This window comes from Diplotaxodon limnothrissa, linkage group LG7 (genome assembly GCF_057381915.1).
Source record: "Diplotaxodon limnothrissa isolate DT_005_m linkage group LG7, D_limnothrissa_male_GT1.1, whole genome shotgun sequence".
In the NCBI taxonomy this organism is placed as follows: domain Eukaryota; kingdom Metazoa; phylum Chordata; class Actinopteri; order Cichliformes; family Cichlidae; genus Diplotaxodon; species Diplotaxodon limnothrissa.
The window spans coordinates 64,146,825-64,164,344 of NC_140602.1; the positions used below are offsets into that span (position 1 = coordinate 64,146,825).

General features: G+C 39.1%; 1 protein-coding gene across 1 annotated transcript in view; it reads left to right on the top strand.

Moving 5' to 3' along the window:
* camk2b2 (calcium/calmodulin-dependent protein kinase (CaM kinase) II beta 2) overlaps positions 1-17,520 on the top strand; it is a 70,027-nt gene that overhangs the window by 32,469 nt on the left and 20,038 nt on the right. Inside the window, exons 8-15 of the mRNA XM_085360128.1 lie at positions 734-817; positions 900-994; positions 1,095-1,217; positions 2,738-2,821; positions 4,642-4,684; positions 8,983-9,054; positions 10,202-10,239; positions 16,340-16,408. Coding sequence (XP_085216254.1) covers positions 734-817; positions 900-994; positions 1,095-1,217; positions 2,738-2,821; positions 4,642-4,684; positions 8,983-9,054; positions 10,202-10,239; positions 16,340-16,408 — 608 coding nt within the window. The remainder of the gene's footprint in view (positions 1-733; positions 818-899; positions 995-1,094; positions 1,218-2,737; positions 2,822-4,641; positions 4,685-8,982; positions 9,055-10,201; positions 10,240-16,339; positions 16,409-17,520) is intronic.

The window sequence follows — 17,520 nt, forward strand, 5'->3', positions numbered from 1 at the left end:
TTCATCTTGAGCACATGACAGACGTGAAAGAAGCTATGGAGAATGTTATGCTGCCTGTAAGATCATTTAGCATGGCTGTTGTGTTGGTGTGTCAATTATGGTGTGGAAAAACATATCCATGGAGCGATACACAGTCCACTATAAGCTAGGCAATGCGACACTGACTGCCAGAAGATATTGGGATCCTTCAACCAATTGGCAGATCCTGTGCTGGTGCAGTGGGTCCTTGATTCCTCCTGATGAACAATAATGTCCAGCCTCCTGTTGACAGAGTATGCATGCAGTTCCTGTAGTACAAAGGAATTGATACCACTTGACTGGCCGTAACTTGGAGTTCAGCCCAGGGATAACGTTTCCCCTGACGTTCTGATTGGTAGACAACCCATTTGAACCACAGCTGCTCCACCACCTTTTAAAGGTATCACAAAAGACAAATCAAACTATAAAAGTTAAGCACCAAAATAAGAGGTTATCTAAAGCATAGGAGCAGAACCTTTTAACCCTCTCAGGCTCAAATTAAACTTTTTGTTGCTAATGCACAACCAAGTCCTGCAGTGGTACTTCTGAGTAAAAAAAAACCTCATAAAATATGTATGTGGGGTAATCAGGCTGTTAGTTTTTAACTGTTGCAAATCTGCAACGCCTGCCTTGAGAGGGTTAAAATGCATTCTTTTCTGTACTTTCGCCAAGAAACAGGGCCTTCATTTGTGTTGCTTTTTGTTTTCGTGTGTAGGCTTTGCGGGTACTCCCGGCTACTTGTCTCCAGAAGTGCTGAGGAAAGAAGCATATGGTAAACCTGTAGACATCTGGGCATGTGGTAGGTGTTTTTTTTCTATTTTCAGCACCACCTCTGCCAATTTTGTTCTTGGCACTCAAACAATGGCTGTTTATGTGTGTAGGTGTGATCCTCTACATCCTTTTGGTTGGGTACCCTCCGTTCTGGGACGAGGACCAACACAAACTCTACCAACAGATCAAAGCTGGAGCATATGATGTTAGTCAGCTTCTCATCTCTGTTTCTCTTTAAGTTAAATAAGATGTGGTACATATTTTTATTGTATATGTGGGCATGCTTAGGTGTGCGTTTGGTTTAGTTTCCCTCCCCAGAGTGGGACACAGTGACTCCCGAGGCTAAAAATCTGATCAACCAGATGCTTACTATTAATCCAGCCAAGAGAATCACTGCCCAGGAGGCTCTGAAGCACCCATGGGTCTGTGTAAGTAGCATATACACATCCAGCATCCTATTAAAACTGACAGGAAACAATATTTCACAGCTCCTGATTTGACTATCAAGCAATTTGTAATTTGCAAATCCTCTCTCAGCAACTATGAGAACATGTGCTTAAAACTGCCAAATATGACATGTGCAAATATGTGCTGACATGTCAGCTTATCTTGAATATGGTTTTTTCCATAGACAGGCAAAAGTTCAACCTATTAACCTTCAGCAACCAAGAACTGAGTTCCACATGATAAGTTAAATTCCTGCAGAAATCTCTAGACTCTCCAAAGAAGTCTAGAAAATTACAATTGTGTTTAAAATAGAGTAAATTGACATCTTAAACAGTGTGTTAGTGTGTATAATAAAAATACATTGAAATGTTCAATTTGTTTGGCAATAAATCACAGCTTGATGCTCTGTAAATAAATGCCATCTTACAAGGGCCTTTGATTAATGTAACAATTCAAGAGACTCTGGATTCTGAACTAAAAACACAAGCTTGAGCCCAATGGAACACTTTTCTTCCAGGAAAAGTACTTTTTGATAAACGTGTTTTTTGATACAAGATTCAGAAGGAAAATACAGTTAAATGAATTAAATGACTTGTTTTGACTGTAATAAAATAATCAGAAACACAGTTGCTATCTAAATGAGCTTTGGTGCTACCATGTTTTGTTGGTAATTTTTTGGGGTATAAAAATGTCAGTTTAATTCAATGAATTCAGTACTTTTCAGTTTAAAACTAGTTTATGTCAAATGTATTATTTGATCAATTTAATTATTTTACAAAGTTAATTTTTACTTCTGTTTTGTTTTTATGACAGATAATAATATGATTTTTATGCATTAGGATTTAATATATCTAATTAGAATGTACATTTCATACATAACCATTAGACTGAACACTAGTTACAGTCATACGTCCATCTGTAACACTTGTCTTTCATTGGAAAAGAAAAATATTCCTTTAGGCAATTGTATTCACTGGAGTTTTAAGTGAACTTTTGCCAGTTTATGCAATAAAACTTTGGCACAATATCTTTAAAAATATGATCATAGCAACAAGAAAAAAAAGTTACATTTACAGTATTTTCCATTTATAATTTGTAAAACAATATTTTTCTTGACTGTCTTCATCAGTTTAAGTCATAAACCCAGTACCTGTGATGTTTGCAGGAATAGTTAGTAAGAATGACTAATGTAAAATTTGAGAGAAATTGGCCCAAAAACCCAACAAAATCACTAGCTAAGTCAAAGATCTAAATCCTTAACATAACAACATATCATTATTTCTGTAAGGAAACAGAATGTATTGTGCGGATACTGTAAAGCCAAGTTGAATCTCTTTATACTGAAGTTTTGCTGAAATTGTGTTACCTAAGGGGCCTCAGAATTAACACATTTCACCAATGCAGAATCTCACTGGCAGCTCCTGCCCACATAAACCTATCACTGTCACAGCTGCTCTTGTAACATTTTATTTTCAGCATCTCTTTCTCTGTCTCCCCACAGCAACGCTCAACGGTGGCCTCAATGATGCACAGACAGGAGACCGTCGAGTGCCTGAAGAAATTTAATGCCAGGAGGAAACTCAAGGTGTGAAAATATTTGATGGTTCAAAAAGAAGTTGTATCTCTGATTTCAGGAGAAAGGAGGAAACCCTTACTCTAGCTTAATGTCTACCAGTTTTGAACTGATTTCAGATTTTTTAAAAGGAGCTACAGTAGCTATAAAAACAATTTGCCCTTCCCTGCTGTAGTCTTCCTTTTTAAACACAGCTTAAGAAGTTTGTAGTGCAGTAAAATGATAAGGGAGGCATGGGGGATGCTTACTGTTATCACACAGACATTATGTAGGAGTAGGTAATGGATAATAGGTATTGATTTTTAAATAACTGGACATTAATAACTTGAGCTTATTATATAATAGTATACTATAGGATATTTGTTAATAGGCCGCTCAGTCTATTTCTCTTGGCAAAACTTAGGGTCAACAAAAAAAGGCAAATATGAAATTTAAACGTGAGTTCAGTGGTCAAACGCGACATATTATTTGGAAACCGTTGCGTGATATTTAGACTCAACATGTACCAGTATCTTTTCCTAAATGTTTCCAATATAGACAAAGGCAGTTCAATTCGGAGATATCATTAGAAACAATTGAACATGATTTATTGATATACAGAATACAATTATGTTATTTGGAGATTAGACTCTGATGAGTCACTGAATGACTTGGGTAAGGCGGAGATGTGGAGGGTGTGGGTTGCTAGAAGGCACCTGGAAGGGCAAATGATGGATGAGCAGTGAGATTTAAAGTACGCGGAGTGGAGGCTGCTTGGCCTGAAGACTAGATCACAAATGTCGCAATAAGCTTGACAGTGTGGGAGTGATGTAAGGCTTCGATTAGCCACCAAACACAATGCTATCCTTTTTGTCTTCCTTGGTGAACTTTATGTTTCTATCCACTAAGTTGAAGAGAGCAGTGAAGGATTGTAATTCTTGGATTTAGATTTTGACCCAGGTGTCATCAGTTTATGTGTACCAGTGGCTAGGTGCTGTCCTGGTGCTTTCCACTTCCTCCATGGAAAGGCTGGCTAAAATATGTGGTGGTAAAGCAGTCTAACAGTGTGCAAATCTGATCTGGGGTGAAGCTTGTTCTGTTTTCCAAGGAGCTGTCTTGTTGTAGTTGTTTTCTGAGAGTTTCCACTGCCTCAATTGTAGGTATGCAAGTGAAGAGAGAGACCGCAATAAAAGACACTATGGTTTCATCTGGATCAAGTTTTTGGTCCTTGTTGGTGAAGTCAGTGGAGTTTTCGATGTGATTGGGGGTGTTCCAACAACGGGTGCTAGCATGGTGGATAGGTGTTTGGAAATGTTGTAGGTGGCTGAGTTTATACTGATAACACTGGGTCTGAGTGAGACCCCTTCTTTGTGGATCTTTGGAACTCTTTAAATACAGGGTATAACTTCCCCTCGGTGTAGCCGATGGTAAGTAGGACAGTCAATAACTTCATCCTTTTCCAGTTCTTGTAAGCAACTCATGACGTTCTTTTTGTATTTGCTTGTGGGGTCTCGTTTTAAGGCTTCATAGGTATTGGTATAGTGTCAGCGTACTAATTTTCGTGTGATAATCCATTGTGTTTTGAACAACAGTGCACCTGCCCTTGTAGCCTGGTAACATGGTGATGTTATGGTCTTTGCTCAGAGATTTTCTTCTTTTCTTGTATTGTGAGGTTAGACAGGGGAACATTTGCACTGGAGAGTGTGAAACCTTCATCCTGATTTGCTCTGCTTCTGTTTGTGTTAATTTATTAATCCTTAACATACAGGTTAAAAGTTAATTCACGACACCAGCATATTAAATAGGTTTCAGGGTGGATTCTTATAATGCTTTTCTGTGTTCTTCCTCATCAGGGTGCCATTCTTACTACCATGCTTGTCTCCAGGAACTTCTCTGGTGAGTGTTGCTCTTTAAAAAGACAGAGGTGATGAGGAGAGGTGACAAAAATTTACATCTACACACACACAGACACACACAAAACACACATTAACACATAACAGGCTCATGGGAGATGCTATGGTAGAGATTTGTCTTATTTAAAAGCTCACCCAACATAGCTGTACTTATATTGTGTCAGTGTCACATATAACTAAATCTTGTTTATTTGTCACTTTGTTCTTTTATGATAAATGACAAAAGCTAAGTCACTGAAATCCATAAAGAGGCTAATAGTAGTGTTAAGAAAATGAAATGAACACTGACTGGCCTGACCCGATTTGCTTGACTAGCAAATCTAGAGAAAGCCAAATATTTTTTGCAACATGTTTTGTATTTGTTGTGTATCAGATTTCCATTAAAATGAAAGGATTACTGGCTAAAAACTATAATTCTTTTTTTTAACCAATCACATTTTGACTTACAGTTGGTAGGACTAGAACCATTTAACAAATTTAACATCGTAAGCCCTCCTGTATATTAAAAAAAACTATAAAACTAAGAACAACTGATATACCAATATTTATTTTTACATTTTCCCCAAACATACAAAATTAGAACTCTTAACACAATAGTTTATTTCTAGTGCTACAAAGTGCATTTTCTGGAGCTCATCAAATTGCAAGCAAATTAATTACAAACAGTGTTCATCAACCTGCACAAGTAGGTCGATGAATCCTGTTGAATACTTTCAACACCTGAAAAAAAGTCTCAGCAGTGAACTTTGGTGTTTTTGTATTTTTCTTGCTTTCTATCAGGTAACATTTTTTTAGCTTTAGTTCTAATGAACAGACAGCAACCTAAGGTAAGGTAAAAATGATTTATTTCAAATCAGACTATATAAAAACATGGTGGAGGTAATGTGGACATGCTTTAAACACCTATTCTTCCCACCCCTTAATCTGTGGCTGTAAATACTTTCCTGATGACTCTATGGTATCAATAGCTACAGCCACCCCACAATAGCAGTGGGGTGGCTGTAGCTCAGGAGGTAGAGCAGGTCACCTACTGATCGGAAGGTTGGAGGTGCGATCCCAGGCTCCTCCAGTCTGCATGCCAAGTATCCTTGGGCAAGATACTAACCCCAAGATGCATCCATCGGAGTATGAATGTGTGTGAGTGTAGTTAGAAAGCCCTCAGTATAGAGGTAGTGCTAGTGAGAATGGGTGTGACTGGGTGAATGTGGCGTGTTGTATAGAGCGCTTTGAGTACTCCGGGAGAGTAGAAAAGCGCTATATAAGAATCAGTCCATTTAGCTACATTTAAATCTTATTGAATTCACTACAATGCTTATTTTCTTAATTATATCACCATTAGAGTTAAAAAGAAGGATAAAACAGTTTTTTTTACCATGCAATTGACAAGTGACTAGTCTGTGAGCAAGCAGTGTCCTTCTGTTTCTCTGTCAGATAACCGTATTGAATGTCACATCCAGTTGCATAAGACCAAGATAGCTCAGCTTGAGGCTTTGCAGTAGCACTTCACTAACCAATGGGTAATGTCACAATGTCATGGTTCATCTGGCATGACAACATCATATGGGTTTGTAGACTCTTTGAGTTATATTTGTACCAGTTATCCCTATAGTGTTGTGGACTGGCTCTTCATTTAAAGGATCAAAGCTTCTGATTCCAAAGGATATTGACCAACATGTAATGCCAGACTACCGAGCCGGAGTTGAGAAAATTCACCTGGTTCTAACTGATAACCTCTGGATGTCGATCCTGCTATCTACTGATGAAATACTTTGAGTAGCCCTGCAGGTCAATTATGAGATTCTGCCTGTTAACAGCAGCTCTTCACTATGGTCCATGCACATGGCAAATTTAACCAGGTTATTCTTTAGTGGCCAGGAAAAGAACTGGCAAAAGTTTAATCAAATAGTAACAGTCACTTGATGAATTCACCAGACTTTTATCCTAATTTAACTAACCTATTCTATGCTAATGCTGATTTCTTGTACAAGTGTTGAGAGGAATGAGAGTAAGGAGAAGGGGTATGCACTGATCAGGAAAGAGATCCGCTCTATCCTGTGCCCAGTAAAGTTCAAATGGGGAAGCTGTGACTCAGTACAAAGGCCTCCATCTCATTTGAGACTATAATCCAACATGACAAAAATGAGTAGAAAAAAAAAGAGCCAAAAATTTGAATTCCGGTTCCTAAGTTCACAATGGTTGGGCAACGGTTATCTTCTGGTGCTTCCTGTTGACATTTCCAAAGTCCTTTCCTGGGGCACCAGATACTCAAAACAAGAATCACTAGTAGAATAAGCTGTTTACATACAGTTCTTATGAAATGGGGAGACATAATTATTTTTATAATAGCCTGCAAATATGTTCATTTATCTTGTAAAGTTGGACATTATAACATGGAAGTCTGTGGGGATTGGCTCACTTTTGAAGTCAGCCTCAAGTGGCCATATGAAGCAATGCAATTTCTCCAGTCTGTAGACAGATTCGTGGCTGGCATAAGTACCATAACATCCTGCAGTAACACAACATCCCCTCTTGTTTATGGATAGAACGAACATCATTTTTTTCAGTAGCACCATGAGCACCATGAGTAAAGTCACACCAAGACGCCCCGTGGGAGCTGTGTGAACAATAACAAGGATAATGGAGGGCTGTATCAGATGATCTGACTTCCACAATGCCTGACCGACAGTCAAGTGAGATTATGATAAATTAGAGCACAGATTGAAGGAAAAACAGCCAACAAGTGATCAGCAATTGGGAATTTCTTCAAGGTTGTTGCTTAAACTCAGGGGATGATCTCATGAAGCTAGTTGAAGACTGAAGAATATTCAAAGCTGTTCTTGAAACAGATTTGGCATTAAAATACAATATCACCCATATATAAAGTCGTTTTGGTTATGCTTTCTTTCTACACAAACCCATACGTGTTATTTTTTAGTTTTGATCCATTCACATAGTAGTATTACAGTTTTTTCTGAATGCTTAAACCCTAACTGTGATTCCTGTAGCACAATCTCTAAAACTATTCAGACTTATAGCAAAACCACTCACTGAGTTTGCAAAACTAAAAGCACAAAAACTGCTTTGCACTCAGTTTGCAATTTTGTAACACACACTTTGCAAAACTGTAGGCACAATTCACTGCACAACACTCAATTACCAAATTTCCAACACACTCCTAGCAAAAGTATACACATGTATGGCTATCATTAACACTAATTTGCCAACTGTCTGGCACACTTTCACATGTGAAAACTTTTTTAGATAATTAGTTCACTTTGCAATCAGCCTAAGCACTATAATACAGGTAAGCTGTGTGTGCGGAGTACAATGGAGCGAGCAGAAAGAGTGAGAAGTAGAGGAGGCCGAGGAAGAGGACGTGGAGGTGAAGAAGTAGGATGAAGAGGACGACAAGGAGGAGCAAGAGGAAGATGAGGAGGGGGGAGAGGAAGATGAGGAGGGGGGAGAGGAAGGGTAGGAAGAGTAAGAAATAGAATTGCTGATGACATCAGAGCTACAATAGTGGACCATGTAATCAACCGTGGAATGACCCTGAGGGTAGCTGGCCAACGGATCCAGCCTAACTCGAGCCGCTACACTGTAGCAAGTACCATAAGGACATCTTGAAATGAGAATCGGTTAGTACAGTCACTTCGCACAAAGATTTGTAGCACTGCCATATGCCAATGAGAAACACACCAATACCATTGATGTAAAAATACTGAAATTGTTACTTTACAGAATTGCTAGATGACCAGATGCTGGGGGCAGAGGAAGCATGTTCACTGCAGACCAAGTAACCCATATAGTCATTATGGCGATTGCAAATAATCCTATACTTGGAAATAAACACTTGTGTTTGTTTTGATGTGTTTGAATAAACACCAGTACTTGAAGTTTGGATCCCTCTATGCTTATGGATCTATGACAGAAGTATGAGCTCAAACTGACATAGCCTACCTTGTGCACAGAGAAAGCAAAAGCCAGATGTGTTTTATATTCATACCATCAGTGTGCAGTTGGCGCATTGTGTGCTTAGTAGATGATGGCTTGTGTGTACTGTTTGATACGGAAACACCATTTTTACAAAGGTGTGAAGAGTTAATCTAGCTGTGTTTGCTTTTGCAAGAGAACTACAATGTTTTGATGATTGGGTGACAGGTTTTCTTATTTGTGTGAAGAGTTTTGCAAAATTAGCCAATAGTTACAAAAAATGTGCTTAAGCAATCAGAAAAAACTGTAAAGTTTTGACTGGTACTGTTAATGATACTCTGTATTTTTCAGTGGGCCGTCAGACTACGGCCCCTGCTGCTGTCAGCGCTGTAGCAGGAACCACAGCTGGCATCGTGGAACAAGGTAAACACATCTCGCAAGCACATCTTTTAGCATTTTCTCCCTGCAGCTTTTAAAACTTTACATCCTTTCCCCTCATTGAGGCAGGAGCAGATGTGATTAAACGGAAATCTCCCAGGGTCACAACATCACACACTCCTTTAGCTCTATCCCTCAGCTTGTTTTAATCTCTCTTCCTAAATCTTTCTCTCCTCTTCCTCACCCTTATTGCTTCTTTAACTTTTTGCCAAGGTAAGCAATCTCATTTCTCATCTGAAGGGAAGAGTATTACAGACTTTTCTTTCCTTGTACAGACAAATAGCATGCACTGTGGTGTATAAGTGGGAGTTTAGTTATCACATTTTAAATGTGGAGTGCAGTAACTGTTCAGTGCTGCTTTTAGGTTGGGGATCACACATCCACTCAGAGCTCCAACATGATAAAAGATTAATGTCAGCAGAACTGGAGTGTTTTTAAGCTGTTTCTTCCTTTTTTTATCAGCATTTAAGCAGCAAAACACATACTTTATTTTTTCCACATCATCCCAGACTAATTCCTGCCCATCAGTGAACTCTGTGAATTAATCCAGCCTACTCTTCAGATTAACAAACCCATTATCATATACCTGCATCTCTGTTCCTCTTCCCTCATGCTTTCGCTCCTAATCCCCCTTCTATCTATGCCTGTGCGTGCAACGGTGCGAGAGAGTGTATTTGGATTATACAGAGAATTAGTTTGACTTCTCCCCCCTCCCTCGTGTTTGATGCCCTCTGCTTATCTAATGCTTTGGGCAATGGATCAGGGTCAGGAAGTGCTAGCAGGATGGAGAATTCTTTTTAATATATGTGTGAGTTTTTGCACATTTTATTCATTTGCTTTTTAAGACGCAGGGAAAGAATTTTCCATTTTTTCAGAGGGAGGGGTAAATTCCTTTCCCCCCTCCTCCTAGTGGTAGTGGATGGGAGGATAGGCATTGTAACTCTTCACATTTATTTGTGCACTTTGACAAGCAGGTGATTTTTTTTTTTTCTTTTAAGCCAGTGCCTGCATGCATGCATGAATGACCGCGGATGTGGATCTGCATTTGTGTGAGCAGATTACAAAGTCGTCATCTGAAGGTAAATAATGTGTACTCTACCATCTGAGGGTGTGTCGTTCTGCCTCTCTGCAGCAGCCAAGAGTCTCCTCAACAAGAAGGCTGATGTCAAGGTAAGCTAGGTCATCCTCTTCATTTTCATCTGCAGCATTTCCTCTTTATATTCATGGCTGTCCTTCCATACTTCTACTACTTTTATTAATCCGTAAATGTTTTGGTCAAAGGCAGATGCAAACTATTCGGGGTGATCTTTTTAAAGCACGATTGCGTTCACTTTAATTTTTTGGAAGATATTGTTTTTGGGTGTCTGTGATGGCTATATTGTTTTCTTTCCTAGGCTTTTCTATTATCCTTTCACATTATCCTTTTAATTTAATTAGAAATATTAAAACAGGGGAAGACATGTTTGGGAAGGTATCCAAAGTTGTTTTAAATTGGATTCCAAAAAACATGTCAGGAAACATATTAAAAAAGATGGAATTGGTGGAACATCCAACAACTTTTTTAGTTTAACTGACAATGGGCCAATATAATGATTAAACGTAAAAACACAAACACCCTACTGAGTGTCAGACCTTCAGAATGATCATAATGATGATGAGGGGTTCAACCATTTAAGAACAGGTTTCTCACAAAGAATTTGGTGACTGTATTATTACTATTCAAAAGCAAATGCAAGGAACAAGGCTGAAAACCCAGTATAAAATGGCTGTGATATTCACAACCTTAAATGACCCTGCATTAAGAATGCACTTTTGGCTATTGGAAAGTATGTGGAAATCTGAAAACCGTTGTCAGTAAATATAGTTCATTGCTGATAAAGCAAGTTAAAATTTTAATGTGCCAACAGTCAAAATGTAAAATTCTTTAAGAAAATTATGGTTAGCACATCCACTGTGCTAGAGCAGAGGGATGATCCAGCTTGTTTTAAGTTTAAAAGCCAGTATCTCTAATGTATAGGAGTGCATTAATACACATGACATAGATAAAGTGGATATCTGTGAAGGCACCATTCATTTTGAATGCATGAAGCACTCAGAATATAGACACAGTCACATGTAATGCACTTAAACACAGCTGTGGCTCAGCAGGTAGGTTGGGTTATTCGCAGTCATACGGTTGGTGGTTCACTATGCAGCTCCACCACTGTTAATGTTGAAGTGCACCTGGCAAGAACTCCACTTTGCCCCCAGTATCCATTGTGTGTGTGTGAATGGGTAAATGAGGCTTGTAGTAAACTGTGAGTGGTCAGTTTAGGTCACACTTCTGCACAGCGACCTCTGATGTTGTTCCTGGAATCTGCTGGAGCCATTCTTCCAGTTTTGGGGTTGCAGTTCCTAGTGTTCATATTACCACTGGGACCACTTTGTAGTTTACTTTCCACGTCTGCTCCAGCTGTTCCTTCAGCCCCTGATATTCCTCTGTTTTCGGATACTCCTTCTTCCTCATGTTGCTGTCTTTTGTTCCTTGTCAGCTACCACTATGTGTTGTTGGTTGGCAAACAGGTGCTTTTCTGTCTGGAACCCAAAGTCCCACAAGATCTCAGTGCTGTTGTTTCCACCTTTGGTGGTGTCTCTCATTACGACGGGCAGACTGCTAGTCTGTATGTGGCACAGATGTTCCTGTACACTGTCCCAGCGACCTGGTTGTGCATCTGGTGCTTAGGGCCTGTTGCTGTACTGCCATGATCAGAGTGTCATATCAGCATGTGAGGCATGCAACGATGTGCACAGGACAACTGACTGTCAGGATAAAACAGAAAACAGATGGACCAGACACAGGAAGACAGAGAAAACAAACACTGAGATCAAACTGACTAAATACAGAGAATGAGTGAGAGAGCTAGAGTGCGGGACAGAGAGAGAGGGCAAGAGAAACATGGAGGCAAGACAGAGACAAAAACTTTACATTTGCAACCAGATACAACTGACTACACACAGGGGGTGCTGGGGAGGACACACAGAGGACACATAAACTAAGGCAAACAGAGCACGCAAGGGAACAAAATTCAATGAACTAAGGACTAGTACCAGGGCACGCAAACTGAATACAAGAATTTCATAATTCCCTAAAGAATGAACAAGACCAAACCAAGACAAACTCAAACTCCTTTAAACTGGCCTTTTCTAGTCACTGGTAGGATGTCTTGATATCATCTACTTCTTTTATTTGTCGATGGTACTTTCCATGCAGCGGCTTGGTCATCCATGACAGCTCCTCCTCCTGTACCTCCTCATACTTTTGATAAATGCTGGATACACTCAGTTATTCAACCAAATAGATCTGATTTTATTTAAGTAGGGTGAAATTTGTAGTGTAATTACCCTATAATGTGTCTCACACAGCTCATAGTTTAACTTTATTTATTTATTTATTTATTTTTCTTTGTTTGTTTGTACCAAAATAACAGAGGATAATGTCTTGTTAAATTAAATGCTTTGTCGATATAAAATATCAGCAGATATTATCTCCTCCTTACAAAAAGTACAAGTCCAGACAAAAAAACTCAAACTCTGGGTCACCTAGGAATCAGCTATGCCTTTGAATGATAATGGTAAATGGTCTGTATTTGTATAGCGCTTTACTAGTCCCTAAGGATCCCAAAGCGCTTTACACATCCAGTCATGCACCCATTCATACACTGGTGATGGCAAGCTACATTGTAGCCACAGCCACCCTGGGACGCACTGACAGGACACTGGTGCCACCGGGCCCTCTGACCACCACCAGTAGACAACGGGTGAAGTGTCTTGCCCAAGGACACAACGACCGAGACTATCCAAGCCGGGGCTCGAACCGGCAACCTTCCGATTACAAGGCGAACTCCCAACTCTTGAGCCACGATCGCCCGATGACTTAGAGAAACATGTATAATGTGCTTTCTTGTGAGATGTATCTCTATCACACAGAAAGAAAACTTGCTTAGATGATGGAGTAACTTTGTCAGTTTTTAAATTTCACACAACATCATAAAAATTTGGTATCAAAATCCACATTTTTTATTTAAGTGTCTGATAACTGGAATATATGTCTTGAATTTGTAACAAATGAATACATTTAAAAATAAGTAAAACATTTAGCAGTTATGTTTTTGATTTCGATAGATCTCTGTGTCAACTGACTTGCATGTGCTTGGATGGGAAGCTTCCCCTGTCCAATGTGGCAGAGCAATTCTGTATTTATGTGTAGCAAAACATAATGATTTTCTTCATGCACAATGTATTTTAAAGATCTGTCACAAGTGCCTAAAACACTTGAATCGTACAGTGGTTCTGATTGGAAAAAAATCACTGCAATTTAATAGATCACTAACAAATAGGAAAGTGTTGCCACCGACAACGAAGCATCAGACAGAAGCCCTTCTTCTTCCATTCCTCCTGACCTGTTTCCTTATGTCACTCTTCATATCCTACATTTCTTCATTTTCCTTCAGCTTCTCTTCCCTTTTTCATCCTCCGCACAACCCCTCCTCTCCCTTCTTAGGGGTTTAGATTGGTAATCTCAGATTATTTCCCACCAGATGATTAATCTATCATTACCCAACCACAGCTTGTCCTTTGCTGGACCATGATGTAAAATGTACATAAACAACCATGGAGCTATTTTAGCATTCTGGCATTGGCACAGGCACTATCTCTCATTATAACTTCCACATCTCCTCTTTGTTTCCAGCTTTTTTTTGTAAATATGCTTTTTTTAAAGCTTCACACGTAAGTGTCGTAACTAACCCTAATGACAAGATATTTACAGTATTTTAAGGTTGCATGTACTGTTCAGTATTATTTTTGGTAATTGTTTCTTATAACTTTGGAAAGAAATAAACAGTAAACTTCACAACAAGCAATTTTGTGAGTTGCTGGGCAAAAGACATCCCGACAATTACAATATCTTTAAATTAATGTATTTTAAGTGTTCCTTCTGCCTGATGTTGCTATCACTTGGTATAGCGACGTCTATCACTGTGTCCTTTTTCTGCTTAATATCTACTATTATTATAGCCGGTTGGTGAGCCATGAGCCATTGAATGATAAATGAGGAATTTTGTACAAAGCCCTTTCAGTGCTCAAGTAGAGTAGAAAGGTGCTCCATAAGAACCAATCCATTTACCTGTATATAAGTTTGTGTAAGCAATCTATTCAGGTTTAAGTTAAATGCACTGCATGCACTTTAAGTGCAAATGTGTTATTATTCTGAGCCTTGTCCTGTCCAGGTGGCTCTTCTGTGTTGTGCCATGCTTTTATGGAGTGGCTGTTTGGTTTCTCCAGTCTAGAGGTCTGAGCACTCTTCACTGCACTGCACAGCATATACTATGTTGTTTGTTCTGTTTGTCATTTTGTTTCTTCCTAGTTGGTGTTGTGACCTTCTTTTTTGTGCATCTGTGCTGATTTGTAAACTCAAACTGAAAGCTCAGTTGGGATAAGTTGGATGTTTTAAGAGCTTTCTTAATGTATGTGTTCTTTTTCTTTCCCTTTTGGCTTAAAGGCAATGTTTTCTGCCCGGTGTTACAGGATACTGATTACTCCAAGCTTTTGTTGCAGAGGGTGGTACAAGTCAAAGAGTAGGTACTGGTCTATGTGTATAAGTTTCCAGCAAAGTTCAATGCTGAGGTTGAGACCCAGCCTGGAGACCAGTGGCAGAGATGAAGCAGTTGTGGAGACTGACTAGAAGGCTATGCTCCGGTAGTGTGGCTGGAAGCCAGCATCAGTGACCCTCAACAGGCTGGTGACAAAAGAAACAGAGACCTTCAAGGTGGTTTTACAAGGGGCTGGTAATGAAAGAGGCAGAGGCCTTCAGGAGGCTGGGAACAAAGGAGTCCCTCTGGAGGCATTAGAGCTTTAAATAAAAAGGCAGATTGGGAGAAAGGAGAGTTCCTTTATGAACCTTAAAGTAACCTCGAGTTGATCTCAAAGCTTTGGTCATGTGTTCTGCTTAAGTATTCTAGAGGTGGGGGTTCAATAATGTGAGCAGTTCTAAAAATGAGTCGCACACCTGAATTACAATAATGAAAAGACCTTGGTTTCCTAAAAACTTGATTATAAAGGTGCTTAATTTGTTTTAGTGTTGTAACCCTCTCTTGGGATACGAGGATATGCAATAGTTAATGTGAGAAAATATAATAGCATTCAAGAACACTCTTAATGCTTTTCTCATAAGTACATTACAAATTTGTTGAAAGATAACTATGTTGTGTTTAACAAAGTTCACCCTTTTTTCAGTGATAGAAATGTGAATATAAGCTTTTCAGATTTCCCCATTTTCCCCATCAGCTAGAAAAGCACCATGGATGTTGCAACCAACTAGGCTTTTTTTTAAACAGCATAGTATGCAAAGCATTGACTCCACAAGTTGATAGCTGAGAGTATTTTTAGCATTTTTACGAAACGTTGCTGTTAGTATTTGGCAACAGTGGTAAAGTGGGTGAGATCAGCCTCAGCCCCTGAGCACACTGAATTTCCATATGGACTTTTTTTCTTGTCCTTTTGCCTAACACAACATCAATTACAAGTAACAGTACCGTGGAAAAATATGAACAGAAAATATAGAATTCCAGTGATTCAAGCATGAAGTCTGTGAATAATTCCTGGTTTTGCATGTTTCTTCTGATGTAATTGAAATAGAAAAGTTATGCCTGTGAGTCTTTTTGCTGTACATTTAACATGTTACTAGTGGCTGGCTGTGTTTTCTGTGTTTGTTTTGTTTCATAAGTTTTGCATCTCTGTTACGTTTTGACCTCATTTTCTCTATTTGAATGTCAGGAAGACACATTAGAGATACTAATGCAGTGAGTCAAAATAGATGCTTGTTTTTCATGTTTGACAGATATTGTGGAGTTGATCAGCTGTTATTTATTTAATTTACCATTTGCCAAATTACATCCACAGCCAGTGGGCAGTAATGAAAAAGAAAAATGCTGTGATTGGTGTTTGGATTTTCCTGCATAGAGAAATGAGTCAGCATGAAAGATTGTTGAAAACTTTTTTACCTGATTAATAATGTAGCAAAAACAAAAACTGTGGAAACTGTTTTCGATCCATAGTTGAACGACTACACTCTTGATTCTAGATACTACTTTTGTCTTAGGAGAATTTTGCTGCCATCTGCTATTATTAACTGTATACTTTTACACAGTTACCACCCACTTCACTACCAGCAAAAGTCACATCTCAGAATGGTCACTGAGTACTAATATAATACTTTTTGTTTCCTGCACAGCCTCAAACAAACAGCACGAGAAACAGCATAGTCACCAGTCCCAAAGGCAACATCCCCTCTGCTGCACTGGTATGCAGCTCTATGTGTTTCTGTCTGTCCAAAACATTTCTAGCTGTGTGTGTGTGTGTGTGTGTGTGTGTGTGTGTGTGTGTGTGTGTGTGTGTGTGTGTGTGCGCGCGAGAGAGAGAGAGAGAGAGAGAGAGAGAGAGAGAGAGAGAGACAGTCAAAGAGAGACTGAGAAAGGGGGAGACGTGTATGGTTTTGGTAAAAAAAAAAGAAAAAAGAAAAGCTCTATGGGTTGTTGCTATGATTTTGTGTGTTATTCTAAGTTTTCAATCACTTTTAAAGTAACAGCTCAATAATTTTGCTTTTTAACTCATTTCCCTTTCTTGCCAAGAGAGTACAGTTAGGTCCAATCCCAGTAACAAACCCCTTAAAATAAAACAAATACTGACACAGGTTGTACTTACTGGAATTATTCTTTGTGTTCATTCTTTGTAAAGGTGTCCATGCATGTGCTGCTGTAAAAACATGATTCTAGGAGGATCCAGATACAAGCATACATAACCCAAAAGGCACAAAAAGAAACAGTGAGAGTCACTACCCACTGGGGTGCTCGCTTGAGAACTACTAATGGATCCATTTAGGGTTTTTATTTTCTTTTTTAACTGGCTGGTTAATGCATAATAAAATAACCTTGTTGCTGTGGTTGTAGCCACACATCAAGAAGCTTTGTATTGGGTTGTTTCTTGATTTGCAAACCTCTGGGATGGGTCTATACAAGTCAAAAACTTTTCCAGGCATAAATTTGGCAAATCATCCTTTCAAGATGATATGCTTCTATGTATTTGGACCATTTTCAGAGCATTTGCTGTTAAGCAGTCATCTATGGTTGATGAAAATATAGCCGGTGGCAAGTGAAGATTTTTGTTTTTATGCTTGCAGTCACAGCTCAAGAAGTTTCTGCATTCCATCAGTTCTACTTTAATGTCCCCAGGACAGTAGAACTGAGAGTCCCGCTGGGGAACCAATGCATGGTCCACATCTCTGTAATTGTTTAAAAATCTAAAAACACTAGGAGAATGCACCTGGTCTCACTTCCAATCAAAACCACTTTAAAAGGCTTACAGCCAGGAGGCTGTGAAACGTTGCACTTTTCAACCAAAAACTGAAGAAAACTG